General features: G+C 34.3%; 3 protein-coding genes and 1 long non-coding RNA gene across 5 annotated transcripts in view; 1 reads left to right on the top strand and 3 right to left on the bottom strand.

Moving 5' to 3' along the window:
- Nucleotides 1–175: 175 nt before the first annotated feature.
- On the bottom strand, nt 176–3,196 carry LOC107012629. The gene is made up of 3 exons (XR_001456069.2): nt 3,006–3,196; nt 2,809–2,916; nt 176–583 (listed from the first exon to the last, which is right to left on the bottom strand). It is a non-coding gene; the product is annotated as an uncharacterized LOC107012629 (long non-coding RNA).
- Nucleotides 3,197–5,077: 1,881 nt separating this feature from the next.
- Nucleotides 5,078–11,817, bottom strand: LOC107014912. Its single transcript, XM_015215031.2, has 9 exons — nt 11,522–11,817; nt 10,382–10,555; nt 9,872–10,277; nt 8,501–8,781; nt 7,316–7,384; nt 7,162–7,218; nt 6,745–6,797; nt 6,564–6,639; nt 5,078–6,411 (listed from the first exon to the last, which is right to left on the bottom strand). Exons 1-9 carry the CDS (start codon nt 11,560–11,562, stop codon nt 5,466–5,468), a joined length of 2,103 nt encoding a protein of 700 aa, XP_015070517.1. The 5' UTR covers nt 11,563–11,817; the 3' UTR covers nt 5,078–5,465.
- Nucleotides 11,818–12,994: 1,177 nt separating this feature from the next.
- On the bottom strand, nt 12,995–23,395 carry LOC107012187 (carbon catabolite repressor protein 4 homolog 3). 2 transcript variants are annotated; one of them, XM_015211955.2, is made up of 13 exons: nt 23,025–23,395; nt 22,782–22,948; nt 22,618–22,683; nt 22,449–22,501; nt 22,284–22,365; nt 21,655–21,741; nt 16,333–16,425; nt 16,199–16,231; nt 15,962–16,077; nt 14,797–14,908; nt 14,625–14,710; nt 14,448–14,532; nt 12,995–13,460 (listed from the first exon to the last, which is right to left on the bottom strand). In XM_015211955.2, the coding sequence occupies exons 1-13, from the start codon at nt 23,275–23,277 to the stop codon at nt 13,359–13,361; spliced, it is 1,335 nt and encodes a 444-aa protein (XP_015067441.1). In that variant the 5' UTR covers nt 23,278–23,395; the 3' UTR covers nt 12,995–13,358. The 2 variants fall into 2 exon arrangements, with proteins under 2 accessions (XP_015067441.1, XP_015067442.1); XM_015211956.2 differs by having other exon boundaries at nt 15,962–16,074; nt 23,025–23,357.
- A 1,166-nt stretch (nt 23,396–24,561) lies between these two features.
- The window catches only part of LOC107015387 (ATP-dependent Clp protease adapter protein CLPS1, chloroplastic), a 4,687-nt gene continuing 4,120 nt past the window's right edge, over nt 24,562–25,128 (top strand). The window contains exon 1 of the mRNA XM_015215639.2: nt 24,562–24,741. Within this exon, the coding sequence (XP_015071125.1) occupies nt 24,672–24,741 (70 nt within the window). The 5' untranslated portion in view covers nt 24,562–24,671. The remainder of the gene's footprint in view (nt 24,742–25,128) is intronic.

Genomic DNA, 25,128 nt, shown 5'->3' with positions numbered 1-25,128 from the left:
ATCTACTATTAAAAATCTATTTATGTATGTTCTTGGCGTTACAAAACTAGCTTGAATATGTGCTTCCTCTTTAACCCCATCCATTTTAACTAAAATGACATATCAACTCATCGCACCAACTTTTATTCATCAACTATCCAAAGTCACCAACACCCAATTCCAAGGGCTTTTTCGGTTTTCATGGAAAATACTTTCTTCAAAAACAAGTGAATTTCTTACTCAGTTCTCAAGAATGAAGGCACCAATTTGTATCAGTTCCACTTTGAGAATTCAAAGAACAAGATGCTGAATACCTTTTCTTCAGAGGAAATAAATTAAGCTGTCAATCTCAGGATACTTTTCAGTCTAGATATAGAGGATATAAACTTCTAGAAATGAGGTACATGATGTATGTAAACTAATTAGAAGGGGAGAGAAAGTGGTTTGTAGACGCCCAAACTGCATAATCAAACACCATTTATACTTCAATTTCTCCATGAAATGCTTGTCCTCACAGTTTTTATAGTATAACAAACACATCGGTAGGTACACTTTGACAACCATGTTTTTTTGCTCTCAGATGGCATCACACAACAAGGGGAGTCTGCACATAGCACAGAGACAACAGTCATCCATCTCTTAATATAATCAATGAATTGCATTCTAAAGCAAGATCTTCCAATAATTCATGAATCCAGGCGATTATATAGATCTGTAATTGGCAGCAGAAGAAAAACAATCATAACGAAGTGGACAAACAAAGGTATTGAAAATTGCATGAATAAAGTATGTGGTGTAAACTGATGAAAAAGTTAAGAAGCAAGGTGCAAGTGTACAATACAAGAAGGAAAACCTTCTCCCTCTAGAATTATTGTTGGATCATAAGTACAGTAGTCTTGTTCTTGCTATTGATTAATCACTTCAGTTCTGAGGAAAGACCTCTTGGCCAAAATTTCAAAATGCAGCAGGACTTTAGCAAATAACTATTGGAACACTGAAATGTGTCTCTAAATAGGAGCTGCGATTTTCTGCAGATTTTGGAGACATTGATATGGAACTGTTGCAAGCAGGGAAGGAGCCAGCTCGCATGAAGGGGAATCCTAATTCCTATTAATAAATAATATATGTATATAATTTTTGTGTATACATAGAATGTTTGATTTTCGTGACATAACGGAAGCTTCTAGTGTAGGGATAAGGTGGTTTAAAACCTGTTATCTAGGGACATGAATAATTACTTATATATAAACTTAATCTTACCAGGATTTTTTTTAAAAAAAATTACTTATGTATAAACATAAATTAGTTTTAAATTTTCATACACCCAACTTAAATTTTGGGGCAACTAAACGAAGGGTGATAACACTGTGAAAGGATGCAATAAACTGGGATGTTCTGTGAATGGTATGCTTGATCTTGATGAGTGACCCTGGAAACATGTTTGGAAAACTTGAAACCTCATACAGTCAGTTGTTTTACCTGGACTGCTAAAAGGTGTCTGCCTGACCCAAGATAATCTCAGAAAGAGACGCATCATTCTTTCCAACAGATGCTACGTATACGAAAAACCAATGAAACTGTGAATCACCTCCTTTTGCACTGCCCATTGACAGCTGATGTTTGGCACTTCTTCTTTTCAATGTTCGTCTCAAATGGGTTATGCCTTTCCCTGATAAAGATGCCTTTGAAAACTTAATATCATGAAGAGTTGACATATCCATGAAAAGAATCAAGAATATGATCCCAGCAGCTATCTTTTGGTGTATTTGAGAAGAATGAAACGACAGATGTTTTGATGGGAACTCAACCCCCAATAGTTCTTTGAAGGCTATTTGCTTAGTTAGCTTATTTAGTTTGCATTACCACTTCCCTGTAAGCAATGTTGATAGCTTTATAGTTTATGGATTTTGTTAGCTCGTTCCAAGACAGCTTTCTTTTGAATATTTCCACAGGTTTTTGCTTATTACTATAGCTTCAGTCTTCATGTAGCTATGTTCTGAAGCTACTAAATTTTTTTTCTCGATTACAACCTTGCCTCTGCTTGATGCCTTTCTAATGGTCAATTTACTCAATGAAGCGAGTGCTTTGCTTTAGGTTTCATGGCTTAAGTGACGCAAGCCTAGTCACTTTGTTCCACTTCGCACTTCCCTGAAAACTCCATTAACCAAACCAACTTGTACAGATTGGACATATCATATTCTATAGGAATTTTGTCACTCCAAAAGAAAACACAAGAGAAATTGTTTACTTGGATAAATATGAGTCTACACCTCATCTCCTGCCTTCTTTGGTCTTTTGCACAGTAGGGTATGGTGGAGGTCACTAGGCGCTTGAGCAAACATTTTTTTTTTTACCCATATACTATATTTTTATGTAGAAAACTAGAAATAATATATTACAATATTGATTAACCTGATCTAAGAAAGTAATTTCAGATTAAAGGCAATTAAGCATCCATGACTCAAAATTCATAATTCATAATCCACAATTGTCAAACTTAACAATATATTACATTTTAGCATGAACAAGTCCTAAAAAAGACCCTCGTGTTCTATGACCCCCCAGTCAGATATCTACTAAACCCATTGTACTTCAGAGCATAAACATAAATTATTATCAACAAGACATAAGCTTCACAGAGAACGTCAGCCTGAATTCCTGGACTGCAATTTCATACCCAAATTATTCAGTGTTATTGGAGTGTCCAGTCTGGATTTGAATTTTCAAATTATAATCCACAAGATACATAAGAAACTGAACATCTCAAACCTTATCTAATCTATAAACTACAGAAAGTAAAGAAATTAGCAGGTCGGTGTTTAAAAGTACCTATCTCGCAAGATGATCTCCTGACAACTCAGTGGGGGTATGCGCCTCCATACTTTGCTTCATTTTGAGCTCCTCCTCATACTTCTTCAATCTCTCGTTCCACATTTCCTTCAATCACATAACAGTAATTTATACAGAGGATCGCTCTTTGGCGTAAGCAATTTAATTTATAATAAGAAAAAGAAGATTCGCAAAACCTTGTACTGAAGTTCAGCGCGATGCATAAGATAGAATCCAAAAATGCCTCCAAAAATAGTTCCTGATATAATTCTAACATATCCCCATCTCGGCGATTTCATTGCTCTCTCTTCCTTCTAGTCTCAGTCTCCGTCTCCGTCTCCGATTTTCCCCCTTTCTACCCTGAATCAGAAAACTGAGATTATTGACTCACATGTTGTTCTTCTAAAGTGGGCCAGAACTCACTGCTATGATGGGCTCTTCCAACTGGGCCGAATAGACAAGTTTGTGCAAGGATAATCCATATTTTGAGGGTGGTATTTAAGTTTTGTCCTTTAAATTGATTATTTGTAATTTAATTAAATTTCTTAGATTAAAGTATTATTAGTTATGACCTAACTTTGCAAGGTTGAAATTTAGAATTTTTTTATACCTCGTTCTATATGAGTTATGTAGTATTTAATTTGCAAGAATTAGTTATTCTATATAAGTTTAGAGTATTTTGTACCTTGTCCAACATAAGATTCAAAAATATTTATCTTATTTGATAAAAGTACACTATGATAAGTTATGCCTCTAAAATATAACTTTGTGGTTTTGAAACTAAACTTACATATCTATAAATATAATTTTATAGAACTAAGTTATGTCTTAACTTTAGATTTTGATATGTTAAGGCATAATGTTCTGAAATTGAACTTATGTGTTGTAAATTTTGTCTTGTGATTTTTTTTCTTCCCAAGACATAATTCGAGTCTTTTGCAATTTTTTTTAATGTCAAGTGTCTTGGACCAATTATTTTTTATTGCTTAATATGTTGAACAATAAAAAATAAAGATCATTTCATTCAAAAAATTAAAAAGGGTCACCTTAGCAAATAGCCACTAAAAATAACTTAATTAGGTTTTATAGTTATATTCTACTAATTACATACAAAAGAATCTGATTTTGTGATTACCCTCACATTCTAGTTGAAGAGAGGGATTCAAGATTTAAACTTCATGATTCAACCTTTAAATCTTACTACTGAACCAATTACACTTCTAGTTGTATATGAATTCACGTTGTGTCGAAAATACAAAACAAAATTCAAACTGTCAAGTTTATGCTTTATCTGTCTATGGATCACACTACTGAACCCATTACACTTCTAGTTTATATGGATTCACGTTATGTCGAAACCGTCAAGTTCATGTTTTATATGTCAGTCTGTCTAGTCTAGTTATGTTGCACGGATTCTATAAAAGTCATGTCTCGCTCGTATTGATACTGACACTAATGTGGGTGTGAAATCCCTACTGTATTTGGTCAACTTAACATTGGGCACTTTCAGTATATTCGATAACCAAGAAGTATATATATATTGGATATTTGATTTGATTTTTGGATTTTTGTCATACATATATAGTTATACAAACTATTCAAGTATGAGAATATATAATGATAGCCATCCGATTTGGAATTTTACCAAAGCAATGGAAGAAGCAAAAGCAAGTTATTGGATAACGTGGATATCAATGATTTGCTGCATCGCGAGAAAAACCGAGAGGGAGAAAAAAAATCATCATAGAGATGAAAAGGATTTGAAAAAACAATGAAGTAGCAAACAAACAGCTATTTATACAGAATCAACTGTTCGTTAGGAGAAGTCTGATGTAATTTTGCTGCATAGCAAGGGCAATGGAAGGGAAGCATTGACAGCCTACCGCAAGAGCTTGAAGAATGCTACAACGAAAACCACGGTGCAGAAGGGGCAATCAAAAGGATCTCCTGTAGGACGGCTGCGGGAAGAAACACTGTTAAAAAGGAAGTAGTAGACTTGAGTCTCTTTTAATAAATTGTGCAACTATTATTGCAGGAGTGTAACTGAACTGCTGAAACAGATTAGACTCCAATCTCTTTTCGGAGACGGAAACCAGATATTAGCTCACTGTTTTGCAGATGGTCTGGAAGCACATTTGGCAGGCACTGGGGTTCTAGTGACACAGAACCATGATGTCCAGCCAAGAGCACTTCATTTTATACAAAAGGGAAAGCCAGAGAAGGGGGCCTGCCGGAAACCCTTGCCCCAGATTTATATGACACTAGTCAATAAAAGAACATCAGCAGCTGATATTTTTAAGGCATATCATTTGTATCTTGCATCATGCCCATTCATACAAATTTCATTGTTCTCAAATCCTACAAAGTACTAATTTACACACTAAACACCATGTGTAGTACTCATTCCAAAACAATGGTACACCTTTACAAGTTACAACATACATACAGAATATACACAAAACCACATCCAACACTCTAGGACACAACATCCAACCCAATTCTATTTCCTTGAGTAGGCTTTGGTAATGTCAATAAGGGGCCGCATAAGTGTCCTATCCTGATTCAGCATTCTTTATATTTTTCTGTATAAGTGACATACATGGATTACAAGAAACACCCAAGATATAGACAGGTCCGGCTCTTGTTAGTGCTACACTTTAACGGCTGCTGCTGGTTTGCCCCTCTTTTCTCCTGTTCTTCAATGATTTCTGGCCAGGTTGCTGCTTCATAGAAGCATCTACTAAAATTAATCGAGACATAACATAGGCCAATAGTTCTTCATTGTGGGAAAATGTAAAATCCAAATGAGCATACTCAAACTCATTATATGACACCTCCACACCTGCATCCTTCATCAGCTTATAATGCTTCCTTACCATGGACGGCCTGATGACCTTGTCCTTATGCCCAGCAACAAGATCAACCGGAATATCAATAAGGGAATAGAACTTCCCCAAATCTAAAGGATGAGGGGAACCATAAGCTTTCATGTTCGCAGCTGCACTCCCATAGTCAAACATCATAAACTTCCGAGTGTGCTTGATCTGTGCCAAATGAAGGGCCACACGGAATGAAACAGCTGGCATATCATTCATATTGTAGTGTGGCAACCCTAAGGCTCCAACCCAATTGGAGCTGTCTCCACCAACCAAATAACTTATGAGAGTTTGCACAAGGCCTCCAACTGCTGGTAAGTTATGGAAGTCTCGGGCCAACTTGTTAAACAACATGCGGAAAAACCGAGTGGGAATATAGAAAGCTGACACAAAAGGGGCAAGTAGAGGAGACAATACCAGGAATAAGCATTCCATCATGGTGAATACAGGATTGGAATCATGATGAAACCCAGCCGGCGATAATAAGATTAATCTGGAAAGCCTATGGGGCTTTACCTCAATTCGACGTGTTAGAATGTACATTAAAATAGCAGCTCCACCCAAACTATGACAAATTGCACAAAGTTTGTAAGGCTGATCATTGCCACTCTCTTCCTCCACAATTTTTTGGCTATTTTTCAATTCAGTAACTTTTGTTTGGTGGATCTTCTCTATCATTGCAGGTATATCCTGTGTCCCATGCTCATTTATGGAGTACTTCCAGTACCTGCATGAAGATGCCATACTTGGGAGCTGAAGTAACTTGATAGAAATTCAGCAATCGACAAAAACATAAAATATGAAGTTTATTTTCCTTTCGAAAAAGAGGTCAAATGACAATTCAGACACAATGGGAACTGCATGAAGTGATGCACTTACCGACGTGAGGATATATTCTTGTCAACGTGCTCTCTCGACACCAAGCCCCGGAAATTTCCTAGGAAAACATCATACCCTGTAATCAAGAAACAGAAGAATCAATACTACAGAATTATCTCAGGGTAGTTTACAGTATATGCACACCCTATAAATTATAGACCAAAATGTACAGAGAACAAACCTTGATCATAGGCTGCAAATGCTGGGGAACCAACAACTCCATTTGATACCCACCTGTAAATCATATAATCAAGGAATAAATAATGATGCAGTGGACAACTAGAAACTGATCACCGCAGCAACTCTTAATAACACAATTGAAAATTGGACTGATCTTGACAATATTTAAGCAAAGAAAGGAGAAATAAGAACTAAGAACGGCAGAGAACCAATATTACGTAATTCCAGAGTCCTTCTATCTGATCAACTGTCATTTCAACTAGAATATTATGGAAGTATAATAACTCATACGCTTAGAAGATCTCAAAGACAACTTGAGATTTATGCCAAAGACAGTCGGTGTTAACCCAAGTAAGTTGAGTACTATGCATAAGAAGGGAAAATGATTTTGAAGAGTTAGAAGACATGCGAAGCTCACCCCATGGATGAATCAAAAATCCCATGTTGTAGATAAACAACTTTTCGAGCATCACGTCTGCAAAATCAAGTTAGAAACATCAAGGAACATCTATAAGACATCCACCTCAAAGCTGTAGATATAAAGATAGTGCGATGATAAAAAGAACCCAAACCTTGGAATTCTCTCCAAAAGGAGAATATATCCATCATCAGTAACCACACGAAGAGCTTCATATGGGTATCTACAAAGGAAAGAGACACGAGTTGAGACTGGAATGCTGAACTTTATTTGAAAACTAATGCACAGTAGTTATGCATACAAAGAGTTTAATACACACTTCACCCTTATGTATTGGTGAGGTTGCCTGAAAATGAACCAGTTTTACTACGGCTTCTGACCAACCAAGTTTTAACAGTCTAAGGATAGTGTGTGGCCAAACAACACTGACAAGACTAAAATATAACTGGAACTCCACAATTTTTATAATTCTGTTTACACTTGTAATTCAAAATATTTCCAAAATAATTCTTGTCAAAAAAGCAGTATGTCCAACCAGTTTAGTCTGATCATAAAAACTTACATGTTACTTAGTATTTTAAGGAAATAAGCATTCACTAGGTTCACTGGATTAGTGACTAAAGACACTAATCCAACATCATGTTTATCCTATCCAACACCTAAAAGACCTCTAACGAATTGGAAGTGTATATTTTAAATCTAAACATAAGAAAAATCCACAGATTAATAAGAAAAACTTAACAAATCTTGTTAAAGAGGATTGGAAACATACACTCTAAGTTGCTCGGACTCTTCACTTTTGGTGCCGCACCCATGTCGACACGACATGGGTGTGGGTGTGGGTGTGGATGTGGGATCCGTGTTCGATTCGGTCAAATGGATTTTGGGTACTTTGACCAAAATCGATGGGAAAGTTTGGACAATTTTAATGATTCCTATAATCCATACAAAAGCTAAGGTGAAATTAAAGGAAATGGAATACCTTTTATATAGAAATTTCTATGTCACTCTTTTTCCTTTAATCTCCTTCCAAGATTCTCCTCAAATTTTCCACATAATATTCATAGACTCATAATCTAGGTTTTATAACTCTTTTTTTAGATATTTTAATTATGCTAAGGCGAATCCTTGCACCCGTATCCATACATAGATCCATATGCCCGAATCTTAAAAGTTAGATCATGAAGGATCTAACCTCTAGATCCCACCCGTATCGGACACCCGTACCGAGTTTGAGCAACTTAGCGCCCAATCCCTTGCACAGTGTATGCAAGATTTTTTAAAAGAAAACAATGTGTGCAAAATGTTAATTACATAGGATGCAAGCAAAAACCCTTACCCAAGCTCTGTAATGACATCTTGACATGTCCGAGCATCTGTATTTAGGGAATGAAAGCCCGTTTTCTGTTCTCTTGGAGTAGGATCACTCTCTGAAAGGGTGTCCACAGGAACAGAGACACCTGAACCGACAGTGGGAACGTCCACACGACCACTGTGGTCAGAAGAAAACCACTTCACCACTTTCTTCAAGGTGTCTATTGGTGAAAGAAGACAGTGTGCAGCCTTGTGGAAAAATTCGAAAACAGCCTCTATGGTGATCTCAATTGCTAGATGGAGATCCTACATGTAAAAAATTTAGACCAAGTCATTTCCATAAAAAGTTGCAATCAAGGAGAAAACAAACAATAGTATAGCATATAAGGGACAAGGTGATCTCTAAAAGACACCATTTTATATTCCCTTTTCTCCTTTCTATTATTCTTCACTTTGGTATTGTTCTTGAGAAGGTAGTGCCAGAGGAGTAGGGTGTTGGTGATAAAGCCCATCAGGAGTTAGTTCAGATGCTTGGTTACTTCTGTTTGACATAAGAACCAACAGAACTACTCAAGTTCAACTTTTTCCAAAGCCGACCAGAGTGCCAGATGGCTCCTGCTAAAGCAGACTCAGGAAAAGATGGGTGTCAACAGCTTTCCCTCCTTAATGAAGAGGCTGCTTCCTTGTTTCAAACCCTAGTCACTCATAGAAACATGGAGCACTTCTCTGTCGCCCCAAGGCTAGCGTTCTCAGGTCCAACATTTTCCATGACATTAAAATGGTAAACAGGAAAACTTCAAAGCTAATTAAAGTTGTAGTTCTTCACACCCTTTCTCCACTCAATTTCATGGATCATTTTCCTTAACCTGCTCCTTGATGTACTACTTAAGGAGAGGAGCCAACCAACTCCGCTATCACAACCCCACTTATCATTGATAAAGTTCTTACCCTTCCATCAAGGACAGAGTCTGATTGTTTTTTCTTTTCCAATTCAATCTAGATTGGTTCTTTGCTCCCTCATTACAGTTCTTTCTCCCATGTATTTTCTTCTTTAATTTTGTAATACAGTAACTGTTTTCAGATACAAAATACATTCCTCTGAATCTAAAAAAAACCAGAAAAGGGGAGGCTAACTATCTCGCTCATTCATAGTGTCTCCTCAGGATTTGCCTAGGAAATTGTAGATGAAAGAAAGTAACGCTAGCAGCTAAGCAGAGTCAACATCATATGAATGCTGGGATGTTGGAATATTTTTGAGTCAACATCATATAAAATAAAGTGAAGTCTTCTATCCTTCAATTTGCTCCCATTTCTGAATCAACTGGTTTCGCCTGTCCGTAAATGGAAGAGAAGAAAAAAAAATGGACTAAGATTAACGTTACATGAAAAGTCAAACCTCGACAACGCCACGTCTTCTGTCAGTGGTAGACTGGATAACTTGGTCCCTGAGTGTCTGTAATCTCTTCCTAGCTTGTACATGGGAAGACTGAAAATTCTCAGATGTCCGAGAGGCTCTACGGCCCCTACTCAAAGCATATATAAACAAAGGTAGGCCCAACATAAATTTAATAGGGAATAGGAGCCATGAGATGATGTATCTGAACCAATGCATCCAATGCCTGTTCCGCCTTGAAAGACTGCGAGCTCTAGAAACCCGAGAACTTTGTGACAGTGGAGATGGAGGACAAATGGTTTCATCAGTATATTGTTCTTCTTCGTCTGATGAATAATCTACACTTGAGGAGGAGGAATCAGAATCAAAAGAATGTTCATGGATGAACTGGTTAAAAGATGAGGCGCCACTGTGATCACCAAGAAGGTAAACGTTAATACATTTGCATTATTAAAAAAACATTAATTCAAAAGTCAAAAGAGAGAAACATGGAAAAAAAATTAGAAAGCTCACTTCTCCATCCACTGTGGAAGCCGAGGTCCACGAAAGGTTGGACGAAGTTCCCAGCCATGTATGCCTTCAAGAATAGTAGATTTCCCCGGCAATAGTGTCAATAATAGTGCTGACACTCCATTAATCAATCTCACAACATTATTCAGCGACTCATAGGTCAATGTCTTAACTGACCTGAGTAAATGAAGACAACAAACAGAAAAACTGAATGATGCATCAATAACAAAACTTGCTAAAGCTGAGACAACAATCTACAGCCAGAAAGCAGCATGAGAGTAACCCTAAGGATTTCAAGCTGAATAAATATTACAACGTAGGAATGAGATGATTCAGCTGAGTATGAGCTAGTTTTATGACTATAACTTCAGAGCTTATTCCAATCCATCCGCCCAAGTAATAGTGCTGACTTCTAAAGCAGTGGCAGTGGATTATCTAATATCCTTATGAAAAGTTCCGTATATTATATTTCCTTAAAAATAAAAAAGGACAAAGAAAGGAAGGAAATCATATAGATATTGAGCTTATAATGTTGCCTGCACTCAACCAATGCCCTTTAGGCAATCAGTACAATTAAAAAGGGAACTTCTGCAATATTTCATGTTTATCCCACTGTATGGATAGTGGAGATTATAGCTAAATGTATCCAAAAAAACAATTGTTCTATAAGTTTGACTACCATAAATGGCATCAAGAGTAAAATACAAAGAAGCTTGAGGTTCACAAAATAAGATGTGGTACGTATTGCTCTACTTCTTATTTCTTAAGCTCTGGCTGATCAACTAAACCCAAGATAGAAACTTACACACAAAATTACATTTTTTTCCCACCAAAACTTAAGCATTTAACAGCTGAGCAAGATGTACACTCATACGTCAATAAATATAACATTTGTGCACCTGAACTACGACAATCATGACGAATTTCAACCTCTGGAACAACAATTCTCCAAAAAAAACTTAATGCGAGAAAGCAAAAGATCACAATCAGATAAGCTTCAATCCAATATCAATAAATCCTCCATACATTCCGCCTGCCCTCCATTTCATTCCAATCAGAACCACTATACGCCTGAATCGCATACATGCATGTACATTATGTGCATATTATACACATAACAAAGACGAGAAATGAAGAACTTACTCTTTGGTAACAGCAAGGGTATGGTCAACGAGCCGTTGCATCGGTTTGCGACAACGTAGATTAGATTTGGTAACAACAACGACAACAACAAATAATGGAAACCGATATATCTCCGGGAAGAAAAAATTATTCAATCGAAATAACTGTAAAACAAAATTTCCAAAATTCTCCGGCGAGATAGAGAGAGAAATGGATCCGTGTCCGGCGAAGTAGGAGTCGGTAAAGATATAACACGCCCGATTCTTGCCGTCCAGAATAAGTGTCTGTAAAAAAGGTTCCCAAATTGCAACTTGGCTTTCTATAATTGGCTATAATTATTTTAATCCTTGCAAGTGACGTGTCAATGACTACACGTTTGTGTTTATATATCCATTCGACTCTAAAGTCAAGATACGCTTAGATTTAAATTTTTCATCATATTGCAAATACAGTCCCTGAGTTATTGATGATAAAAGCATTCGACCGCTCAAATAAATCTCACTTAATCAGATAGATCTAAGAAATATTTGTTGGATAATGTTTATGATATTTTTAATGATGCTTCGAGAAATAACTAGGTATAAAATTAAAATTATAATAATAAAATTAAATATTCATAAAATAATAGAAAAAGAAAAAATTAAATATGAAGATCTCTCTTATAAATAGGAAAGGGTATTTTTCTCCTGTTGGTGAAACATATTTTTCAAATTACATGTTTGACAAAAGTTGAGAAAATTTACTTTTATTATACACTGTTTTGATATTTTAGTAGATATTTTGTACATGTTATTTTTATCTCATTATTTCAAATTATGATATGAAATTTTAATTTTTTTTTATAAAAATTGATTTGAAAATTTTATATTATGATTTCACATTTTTCAAATACAAAACTTGACCCACATTTTGTAAAAAAAATCCACCATTTTATATCCTCCAACCCTTTATTTAATATGCAAACAAAAGATATTGTTAACATTACTTCTTTTACCATGCTTTAAACCATTTTTATCGAATATAACTGTTATTCTTACCAACAAAAATTTTATTTGTTTACACAAAATATCTCATTTCCATCACGTGTCTCTTTAATATTTTTTTTTACCAAATGCTATTTTCGTTGGTAGATAATTATTACTCATGTCCAATTTTACTTTTTTATTGAATCAAAATTCAATCCATGACTGTTATATAATTTCTTTATCTAGAATTCCTTTGTGACATGTACTATGTGAGTTTTATGTTTATGAGCAAAATATACTTGACCTAAAATTTCAAATTACACATCCAAACAAAATTTCAACGTTATCTTATATGATTTTCAATTTCATTTCACAAAACCAAACGATTTGAAAGGAACAGAACTTTATATGGACAAAGACGTTGGAACTAAATGAAATTTGTTGCCCACCCAGCTAACTAGATGCAAATTGCAAACCCAGGAAGATGTACTTCTCATCCTGTTAGCCAAGTCTTGATAACATCTCATTAGGAAGAGAAAATTTTGAGATCATAACGTTGCAAACTTGGTTTTGTGTTTGACATTATTACATATATGTTCCTACTGCAATGCAGAGTTGCAAACAAAAACTTGAGACGATATTAAAGGTACAGATTTGTTCAACGATTACATATTCATATGTCCGAACAATGAGTTCCCATCATCTACGCTACAACAATCATTTGTAGGTAGTATAATTCTAGTAATCACAAACTAAACTGTCATTTTTTACTCTCAACTTAATTCATGCAACTCTGTTTGACATATGCAATATCCAGTTTGTTTCCCATGTTGTCTTGAACCTGAATGCCATGATGAGGAGTTTGTTGTATGGATGATCGCTCCATTACTATATTAACAGATATCACCTTTAACTGATAGACGGTCTTCAGTTGCTCCAATAACTTCCAAGAATGCAAACTCAGACACCAAAGCCAAGTGATCACTACCCAATTTCTACGGTCCAGAAATTCAGATCAAAATTCGCTTTAGAGAAGAAGTCAACACACAAAACATCTCAAGGAATATATCAAACGTAATGAGATCTAGGAGTGCTCTTATCCGGCTTATGAAATAAAAGTTTACTGGTTCACCACAAAGAAAAGATGTTGTGACTATGGTTCTTGATGGCTGAATCTATCCCAAATGAGCAATCAAGCATTAGTTCATTTACTGAGTTAATATCTCAGATGGTCACTCAACTTCAACTTTCAATAGTTCTCTTAGAAAATCACTCAACTTAGAGTAGTTTACTTGGAAAGTCACTCAACTTTGTTTTATAACTCAAAAATCACTCAATTATAAGTTCTTCATTAAGGAAGTCACTCAACTATGATATTTTACGTAGAAAGTCACTCAACTAATTTAAATGTTTTAAAAATTAAATTTTGTTAAAATACTATTTTTGTTTTAGACTTATTTAAAATTAATAAGACACTCTTAATTATTTTATTAAATATTTTAAAATATATAATTTTTTAACTATTTTTTTTTTTAAAAAAATAAGATTGCTACAGTTTTTTTTTTTTTGGATTCTTAACTTCTTGATTCCAACCTTTTATAAAAAAACAAAAAAAAATTAATTAAATAATTAGAGTTGGTCAATAAGATAATTAAAATAGATGTTTTATTTTAATAAAATTTAATGAAAAAAATATTTGAGTTGATTGAGTGACTAAATAAATGAAATATTAATAGTTGAGTGAAATACCAATAGTTAAGTGACTTTTGAGTTATAAAACAAAGTTGAGTGACTTTCTAAGTGAACAATCCTAAGTTGAGTGACTTTCTAAGTGAAGTATCCAAAGTTAAGTGACTATATGAGATATATTACCTCCTCATTTACTAGATGTTTTAACAACCTTATTAATGTATTTGCTTCTTTTGCATAATCTAAGACGTTCTTATTAACAACATCAAGTTACTATGTCAGAAGAACAATACCTTGTAGGGAAGACCACCTGTTTTCTTCAAGACATTAATTGGTAAAGTATCTAATACTTTTGTGGGTGCAAGACCATGAGAATACCTGCATGTGGTGGATTTTACTTTAGTGCTTACTCCCTTCAATCAAGTTAGCAGAAAAATATGAGTAGCAGTTGTAATCAACATCATTAGTACCACAAATAATCAACAGTTCCCAGAAACTTCGAGTGGTAAGATGTGGCTAATGGTTCACCACTGTTATCCCTTGTTGTTAAAGGTCCCTAAGAAGAAGGAAGAGGTAGCGTCTGCATAAGAGGAATATACAAAGAAATAAACAAAAAATGTAGATAGGAAGGACAAGCCTTACCTTCACCATCGCATAAGAACTATTTAGCTTCAAAGGGTGCATAGCTATGTGGGATTTAAGGGCACCAATCGCAACATTTATCTCCTCGTCGCTCCATCGAGAATTAAAAAATCTGAAGTCAATTGCATGCACACAACAGAATTCTTCATCAGAATCATATAATAATACAAATAATTTAGCTTTCTCACAAGTAAACCAATTGATATCAGAAATCTCAAACATCAATGGATCAAGAATCAAACACACATGACAATGTATGAAGGGCATTAATAGCTGAACCCAAATAAAATCAGCAACAACCAACATAAACAGTTGGAAGAGTTATACGTTTTTTATGATTATTAAAAAAATTTAAGCCTTATGTAAATGGTTAATTTCATATCTCCATTTTTGTTATATTCTATCAATGTGACGAAGTCTTATCCCCATAAACAAACTTGGTGATATAGTGAAGTTGACCATACAAGACATTATAGTAGGGGTGTCAAAAATGAATCAAAACATAGGTAACCCGCCCATAATTTTAAGGGTTGGGCTCAAAATAATTTGAATTAGGTTCAATCTCAACCCATTCAAGCTTAACCCATTTGAAGAGAATTCTCAATTAAGTCCAATTCAATCTCCAATTTTAATCCGTTTTAAAACTTTTTCTTAAGACATGTTCCTATATTGAAGGTATGAATTATTGTCTATTTAACATCTTTTAGGATTTATCTATCCATTTGTTACTTTTTTAAACAAATAATTCTTGAGCGGAAATTCAAATTGTGATTATAAAAGTTAAATATCAATATGTTAAATTATTGAGATCAATCGGATCAAATTGGGCGGGTCAAGACCCAACCCATTTTTTTAGCCCATTTGAGCCCAAAGTAAACTTGTGCGGGTCAAGATCCAACCCGATTTCTATTCAACCCATTTTAATATTTCCAATTTCAACCAACCCTCCCATTTGACACCCCTACATTATAGAGAAGTTGAAAACTGAGAATGAGGATATAGAGAAGATTGTCATGTTAAAAAACACCACATTGTTTTCTCACAAAAAAAAAACTAAAGCAACTTATGACCCCCCTTAGGTTTTATGAACACTCTAGCTATCTGATTTATAGGAGCACATAGACCTTCAAAAGACATAATAAGTACTGGAAGATCCTTGCTTCACCTGTCCATTAAAACAAACAAAGTCCCCTTTTCTCTTCTCAGACCAAGAACTTGAGAGGGATGGCATAGTCTCTGACCAGATAACTCTTTTCGGTTATGTAGCATTAGATTGAGCTGCTATATCAAAAACAAAACCTTTGAGAAGCAAACAATTCAACGAAAAAGCATGCAGATCATATTACTTAAGAAGTACTTTAATATTGCATAAAGGATACAAAATTGGGATCTGGCATATTACCTCGGATGATGACAAGAATTTGTAGATTGGACTCTGTCACAAGGGATAAACAAAGAGACATCGTTTCAGCAAGTAATTTTTAAAAATAGAAGTCAATAACATACTTCGTAAAGATATATTTCAGCTATTCACACCTGGGGAGTACTATTATAATCACCTGCAAGCACAATAGGTACATGGTCCCACTTTTCTGAAAGTATGTGTGCCCTTGATGAAAGAAAACGAATCTGAAAGGAAGAATATAAGTGATAAGTTACCACATGGTGACAAACTGAAGCAAATAGCAATCCTTGGTACCACACGTCAATCTGCTGACAGTTGGGAATTTAAATAGTTTATGTATAAAGTTAAGCATGCCATCAGAAGAGGAAAAACACACATTTTGTAGCAAGAACTAGATTTTTCTCACCACAATGTTGCACACTTATTTCACATGGAACATGAACAAAGATTGAGAGATCTCTTTCTATACGGGAGTTTGTTCAGATGTCAAGTGGTATGCTGATGAAACATGATTTGAAGTCCAAGTATAAATAGTTGTCCCTAATACGCATTACTTTCTGCCTCATACACTCCATAAAGGATGTCAAAAACCGTGAAAGAGTTGATGTTTAACAGAAAAAGCAGGAGAAGGAAGATAAAACAAAGTGTTTGAAATGTGTCCCATTTGCATTAATGTCAAGACAGATTAAAGAAAACGATGCAATTGAAAGTAAGGACCAATCTAAACAACAATTGAGCAAGCTAGGAGAAATAAGAACTAAGAATTGGTCGAGACAACCGGCGTTGCCAATCTAAGGATAAGTATTAAAATAGATCAAGTGTTAAATCATACCTTGTGTATTTCAGATGGAATAGATAAAAGACATATGTAGTCTTTATGGAATAATTATATTATAGGTCTAAAGTGTATTAGAGAACACAATATTATGTGAGTTGTTACGTATGCACTATGAATTCAATGTTATTGGGCATAAAATTGTCGATATTATTTAAAAGAAATCTTGAAAATAACAATGAAAGAGATAAAGGCTTGCAAGTAATTAGTTCAACAACTTCAATCAAGCTTGAAAAATAACAATACAAGTAACTAATTAGAAATTAGAGGTATAAAATCATCTTAGGGGGATTTTTCTCTGAAATCACATTAGGAGAATGCCCTCACCGAAGGGGTGTCAGGTAGCCAGCCTATCCTAATGAAAGCAATAGTGATTGCTTTCAAGGTTCAAACTTGTGGTCTCTAGGTCACACGAGGAAAACTTTACTAGTGATTAAAGGCTCTCCTTCCAAGTTCCAAATTAACATTATATATGTAAATAAATTAAACCATTTTTATTTTTCATTGATCTTTAGATTTTTTTTTTAATGAGAAATTTTTTTTAAAAAAATTTAAAGATAAATGAAAAATATCAATGATTTAATCTATTTACATATATTTAACAAAAATATATCTTTAGATTCAATTCAACATTATAACTTTGCAATTGCAATGGAAAAAACTAAGAGCAACTTTTGCTGGGAATCATGGTAATCACTTAATAGATTCACATTAAATGAAAAGACTAAATAAGCATGACAAAACATTTGTCAAATAGACTCATAATATGAAAACAATAAATAAACATGAAAATACACATGACAAATCGACTCAAAATATGAAAACATTAAATAAAATAGCAAACTATTTTAATTTACATTTAGATTGAATTTAACACATTACTTTGCGATTGCAGTGGAATAAAAAAGAAGACAACTTTTTTTGGGAGTCATGGTAATCACGTAATAAATTCACATAATATGAAAACACTTAATAAACATAGCAATACACGTGACAAATAGTCATAATATGATAACAACATGTGACAAAACTAGACTTCTAATATGAAAACATTAAATAGACATTACAATACTCGTGACAATTACACTCACCCACCTACTATAAATTACCCAAGTGTTCCTCATAACATTGATCAGACTTGTTCAACAAAACATCTTATTTTCTTCTTTGTATTAGTTTCGTTTAGAAATGAAAAATGGGGCCAAAAGAGTTAAGCAAAAGATTGAAATGAAGTTGATTGAATTGAGAACGCACGTGTTGTAAGCTTCTCAAAAAGAAAAAATACATTATTCTAGCAAGCAAATAAGCTTGCAACTATGTCCGGAGCGGATGTTGGTGTTCTACTTTTTTCACCAAGTGGAAAACCATGCTCCAATGACTCCACAAGTATTGAAGAAATAATTGATAAATATTTCAAAGTGAAACTAGAGGAAAGCCAACGTGTTTATGCCAAGGGCAAATCAAATGGTTTTGAGGTGTTGGAAGATTTCCATAAAGAATTAGAAGCACTAGAGGAGAAAGAGAAAAAACGTAAAGTAATGTATAAGATTATGCACCCTGGCTTAGAAATACTTCAAGATAAACACATGGTGGAGCAAATGGCAATGAAGTTGCGGATGAAGAAAGTTCTAGAAGAAACAAAAAGTGTTATCCTGACCGAGCATCTCAAGATTGATTTAAATGTTGCTCCTGAGCCAGAAGAGGATGAGAGTTCAGAAACTCGTAATTATCATGAAGTTGGTAGCTGAAGTTCTTGAAATTAGAGCTATGCTTGGAGAAGACTTTACCAGAGATCGAGTATTCTAATATGATAAATTTTTGACTTTTTTTATTAAGTCACTTGTTTCTCTTAAATCATCTATTTATATGAGATTTTTTAAACCACAAAATAAAAGTTTATGGAGTTCTTATGTCATTAATTTATTTTTTATAATTGTTTCATTTGCAGTCTTTAATGATGCTTCCTGTTGTCTAGATTGGTAAATCAATTGAAATATTTTATTCAACTAGTGAACAAAGTGAAAGTGATGGATCAAAGAAAAGCCTCATACACTCATTGATTTTCTTTTATGTTCCATATCCAACAATGTTAGTGCATTTACATTTTATATCAAGGCTTGCTAATGAGATGGTGAAATCTTAATAATATGTGTTTATCAAATACCTATTGACTTTATTAGCTATTTAGTGTTCAAAGAGAAATTGAGTCTGATTTTTCAACCCGATCCAAGTATGTAAGGAAATAAAGTACATTATTACTTTTCTCGGGAGCACAAATAAATGGGTTCCTTTCTTGTATGTTACAAAATAAATTTCACTCAGTTACATTACCCTTAGAGAATACTTCCCAGGTCCACTTATTTCTTTTCTAGCTCCAATTTTGTGCAACCTCAATTACTAAATTAGCAATGTAGGTATTTACTTATTGAAGTCAAAACTATTGCTTCAAAATAAGGCCTAATTTGTTTGCACTTAATGAAGTATTTAATCTTAATCAATCAAATTTGAGTCATTAAGTATGTTTGTTTTCCAGATCTGAATCTTAATCATTCAGGACTTTATTTTTCTTATTTTACAACCACTTAATGGGTATATGTCTGTATGATTAGGATTTATAACCAAGTCTTAATATCATTAAGACGTCTATTTAAAAATTTCACTGCTACTCTATGTACCTTCACCCACAACCATCATTTTAGCCACAACTACCACAATCATCTATCACCACCACCTACCATCCACAACAACCATCCTTTGCATAACCACAACCACCATTATTGCGAATCACCAAAATTAATTATTATCACCATTAGGCATTATTTGCAATCACCACTAGCAACCATCATTACATTCATTATTCACTATCAATAATTACCATATTAGTTAACATTAAATACTGATAACCACCATCATAATTTATTATCACCATTAGATATTAATATTATTCACCATCAATTATCAACCACCACCATTGACACCTATAGTTAATCACTATTGCCAACCTATATATTTATTATGACAAGGGAAACTCGTAGCCGCTATTCTTTGGGTGTGAATAAGATAAAAAACCCACTCCTATACAATAGCTCACAAACCACACATGAGAGGTCACCCGCACTAGCAAGCCTGATGCGACGAGCTTGACCCAGAAGGCAAACCCCTTGCTTTCGTTGGCAAGGAGTTTCGAACTTAAGACCTCTAACAAGAAAGTCCCAAGCATAAACCAGTACGACCAACCATTATATCATACCACAATCACAATCATCGGTGAACGCATTCCAAATAAATTCACAGTCATCATTGTTAGTCATCACTACCACTCATATAAATGTTCTAAAATATTTGATTAATATAATATTAGATCAATTAAGTCTTTTATTTGAACTCTAAATTTATTATTTTTAAAGCAAAAACAAATTTTATTCAAATCTTACCGCAACCTCTTAATATTCAGATGTGTATTCATACTTAGACCTATAAATCTTAATGCACATTTTAATTTTAGATGTGTATTCAGATTTAGAGGTCTTAATCTTAATGAAAACAAATGAGGCCTAAGTGACTATGTATAACACTCTCTAAATTATAAATGACCACATAACAATCCTTAAATTATAACAATCGAGTGCAAGTGTATTTTGCATTTACTAAACCATGCATTTGAAACATACAATTTAGGCTTAAAACACAACAACAAATTGTGGTATGAAGATTTGTTGTTAAGAGATGAGCTTTCAAGCATTATCAAGGTTTCTTGTCAAAGTGAGGTGATAATCCAACAAATTAGGGGGAAACGAGGGTGAGATACTTTCTAAAATTTGAGGTTTTAAGAGGGATTTCCAAGATTGGGAAGTGATGGATTTTCAATGATTGTTAGCTTTACTCCATCAGCATTGTGAGCCAGTTGGAAGATCCGCTTCCATGAGATGGAAGTTAGTGAACAAAGGCGTTTTTTCTGTCCTTTTAGTTTTACGAGAAGCGTTTGATGAGGGCAGTAATGTTTCCTCTAAAGTCAATTTGGACTTCTAAGGTGCCAAGGAAGGTGTGTTTTTTCTCATGGTTAGCTGTTAGAGGGGTGATTAAGACAGACGATAACCTATGGAAAAGAAAGGTTATTTTTATTCAACTAGCGTTACTAATGCAAGAAGGCAGAAAAAGAGGTAGATGAGCTTTTACTACAGCTGATTGTAAGACTATTGTGGCATATGTTAAGTTGGTTTTTAGTATGTCTTGGGTGATGCCGAAGTCTTTCAAGGATCTGTTGTTTAGCTGGAAAGCTAGAAAAAGCAGGAGGAAGAAGGGCATGGAAATTATTCCTCTGGCTTTGATGTAGATCACTTGGAGAGAGTGAAATATGAGATCCTTTTAAGGGGTAGAATTGAGTTTTGGGCAGTTGAGCAGTAGTCTCTGGTCCCTTATTTACTTTTGTTGCACCCATGTAGTTCCAGGATGTTAAGAGGATCGGGTGTCTTTTGTAGAGAACCATATCTTTTGCAGGTTCTTTACTTTTTGTATCCTACTTGTCTACAGCCAATTCTCGGCCTTTGATTTATGAACTGATATTGTTTACCTGATAGATAATAAAAAATAAAAAACACTCAAGAGAACAGGATCTTACTTGACCAAGCTTAACATCTCCGCGGTTTGGATTATATAACACATGAATGTTCCCAACTACGAGCCTCCTTGACTTGGCTTCACGCATCTGTCTGTACCAGACAAAGTTAGACATACAAAATTGAATGGGATATGACTAAATAAGAATGTAACTGTGATTGTCTGGACAAATCACCCTGGATATCAGAAGAAACCTTCAGTTCAGAATAAATAGAGACATGCTTTCTGATATCGGCTTAATCAAATGCTACCTGCACATGTTTTTATTGGTACAGAACTTGACCTACTAGAAGTGATTCTGCATATTTATGCAAGAAGGAAGTCATGGATAGAGGTCATTTAAGCCATTGGCCATCATATACGCATGCTCTGAAGAACTTGACACTCGATGAGCTTTAGATTAATCATTGTGTACTAGTTAAATGCTCATATTTAGGTCGTTGGCCAGTTTCTCTCATGTTTTCCAGTTTAGTTTGGTTCTCTTTTTTTAGCCTCATATCTCCTTTTACATATTTGTACCCACCAGCTTAATATCCAATTTTCAAGCATTCTTTCATCACTCACTGATCCCATTAGGCTAGATGAGATTACAGAACATAAGAAAAGAAGTTTGCATTTCACAACTACTACCTCAAAAACAGAGAGTTGAGCAACATTATCCCGAAGCCCATGCTGCCTAAATTCAACGCTTTCACCCTCTAACAACTGAAACCTGGCATGAGCAAGTACCCATTTCAGTCCAAACAAGTATCAAGATACTAACTGGAAGGTACAACTTTTACTTCTTGCTCTTACTTATCAGCCTTCCAAAACATAGCACAACCATCAACAGAACCACCAGTGCGCCTCTACATGATTAAGTAACACATTTAAATATTTTTCTAAGAGCAAGAAGTATAATGAATAATAATACTACACTTTTCCCTTTTTTTTTTAACTGGTGGAAGCCATGGTGGTAATAGACCTTATAGGAGCCGAGATATCCAGCTTTCTCCAAAATGTTTAGTAGATCATAGTACTTGTCCACCTCCTACTCATATACATTAATAAATTTCTTCAATTAGTTTCATCGCCAAAGCATAGACATAGATAAAAGTACCAGTAACCAAAAGGGAAATTGTTAATTACTTGTAGGCAAATTATATCAGGATTCAATCCAAGGAGTTCTTCACAAATAACTCTTCTACGGTGATCCCAATCTAAGTAAGTTGGGGGAACATTTCTGTATAGATCTCCGTGATTCGAAACATTCCTATCTCCCAAAATGTTGTAAGAAACAACTGTAAACCTTTCCTCTGCACCAATATTCCATAATCTAATTCAAATTTCAGCGTTACCCAAAAAAAAAAGTAACCAAATTGAGGGACTGACCATGATGTTTGCCACCGGGAAGAGCATCCCCTTGCACCCAATGCCGGACGATTTCCGGTTCTTGACTGATACCTCCGCGACTTTCCGATTTGTACCACCGCCGGCTGTAGGAAGCCGACGGCGAAGAGGTGTTGTTACGATGGAAGCTCATATAGCACATGTTGAATATAGGCCGAAAGTTGAGGCTGGCAGCGTTCATAATGAGCCTGGGAGTGGTCAGCCATGAGGAACCGGCTCTACAGCAGCAGCCCATTGCATGAGTAGCAGAGTAAATGTCAGTATGAATCCACTGATATGCGCCACAGTGACGAATGGTCGAAAGGAGACCACGGGATAGACAAGGGAGACTCGTTTTCCTTTCTATAATTGAATAATTTGAAGATCCATTTATAACTATAAGTTTAAGGTTTAATTAATTTGAAGCTACATATTATAATGAAATGTCAAGATTATTACGAGAATTATAAGGGGATCCGTTTTCTTTTGGGGAAATTTTAAAAAATATAGTCATAATTTGTTTAGTTAATTTGAAATGTTTAGTTAATTTGAAATTAACATATAATAATAAAAAATATCAACGTTATTATGAGATCACGCATAAAATAAAAATTTAACAAAATTTTAAACATTAGTTATAATATATTTAATTAACTTAAAGCTATATGTTATAATAGAGAGCAATACATGACGAAAAGTCGTTACAAGATCACGCATAGATTAGGAGGGTTGTTTTCTTTTGAGAAAAAAAAAAATCAAAAATCAGCTATACTTTACTTAATTAATTTGAAGCTACATAGTAGAAATAAGAAGAAAGATGACTAGTGGGAGAAAAAAGAAAAACATAATTAATTTGTATATTTGAGTAATTACATCAAATAAAGAAAAAAAATGTAGATAAAAAAAAACACAAACCATAAAAACTTAGACTTCTCCATATGAGATTTCATTACAAAAAAAAATACTTTACAACTTTTTACTCTAAACATATTTTGATTAGAAAAAAAAGGTTCACTTATTATAAATTTAGGGAATCAAATCTAGTTTTTTAAAGAATTATTTTAAGCTTACACAAATATGAATTATTTTTGTTAATTATATCTCTAAAGCATTAAATTAAAAAGATTAAAATATTTATAATCATATATTCAATATAATCTCACGAATGAGATATGACAAATAAAGAGTGTAAGTATACATTATCAAAGACTATAATTGTTTCAAAAATATGCTCAATTCAAGTGTATTAAATTAAAATAGTTATGAAAAATAATAACATAAAAACACATTAAAAAAATACTACAACTAAATAATATAATAACCAAAACACAATAAACCACACACTTTAACGTGAAATCACAATATTTAATTTAATTAAGATAAAAAAAAAAGTAAAGGGCTGTGATTTCACAAAAACTGATACGTGTCTAATTTCCATATGTGTGAAGGACTTGAATCTTGATCAACTGTTTATAGTACCAACCACTCATTTAATTTTCTCCTATTTAGCAGTTTTAGTACTGCATATAAATTTTCAGGTGAAAAATAAAAGAGAACAAATTTGTGATAGACTATAAAATCAGAGATCAGTGGTAGTAGTAGTTTTGTGCTTGTGAGGAGGTGAGAGAGATATAGAGAGAGAGAGGAGTTATGGTCATGGAGACTGCCATTTGTGGCCGAGTTGCTCTTTCTCCCCATCAAATCTTCCAACCTAAACCTGGTAAACCCATCTTCCTCCCACTATTCCTCTGTATTATATAAGTTAATTGATTGATTATTGAATCTTTATTGTTGTTTCACCAAGAATTGCTTGTTCTTTTGAGAGTTTGTGGCTATTTAGTTGGAATAGTTTGCTTTCTTGAATGTTTCTATTTGAAATTTATGGATAATTCTTGCTTGCCTGAGATGGGGTTCGTTAATTCTTGGGTTTAATTTCTCTTATGTGCATTTAGAGTGAAAAACAGAGAAAAAGTTACAGTCTTTCAACTGGATTTGAAAACCCTGATGTCTAGTGGTTACCCCAAAGAAATAGCGACCCAGACACACAATACAGGAAAAAGAGTATCAATTGGGGACTCTCTCTCTCTCTGTGTGGGGGTGGGGGGTG

Source organism: Solanum pennellii, chromosome 3 (genome assembly GCF_001406875.1).
Source record: "Solanum pennellii chromosome 3, SPENNV200".
Classification (NCBI taxonomy): Eukaryota; Viridiplantae; Streptophyta; class Magnoliopsida; order Solanales; family Solanaceae; genus Solanum; species Solanum pennellii.
This window is presented reverse-complemented; position numbering and strand designations above follow the sequence as displayed.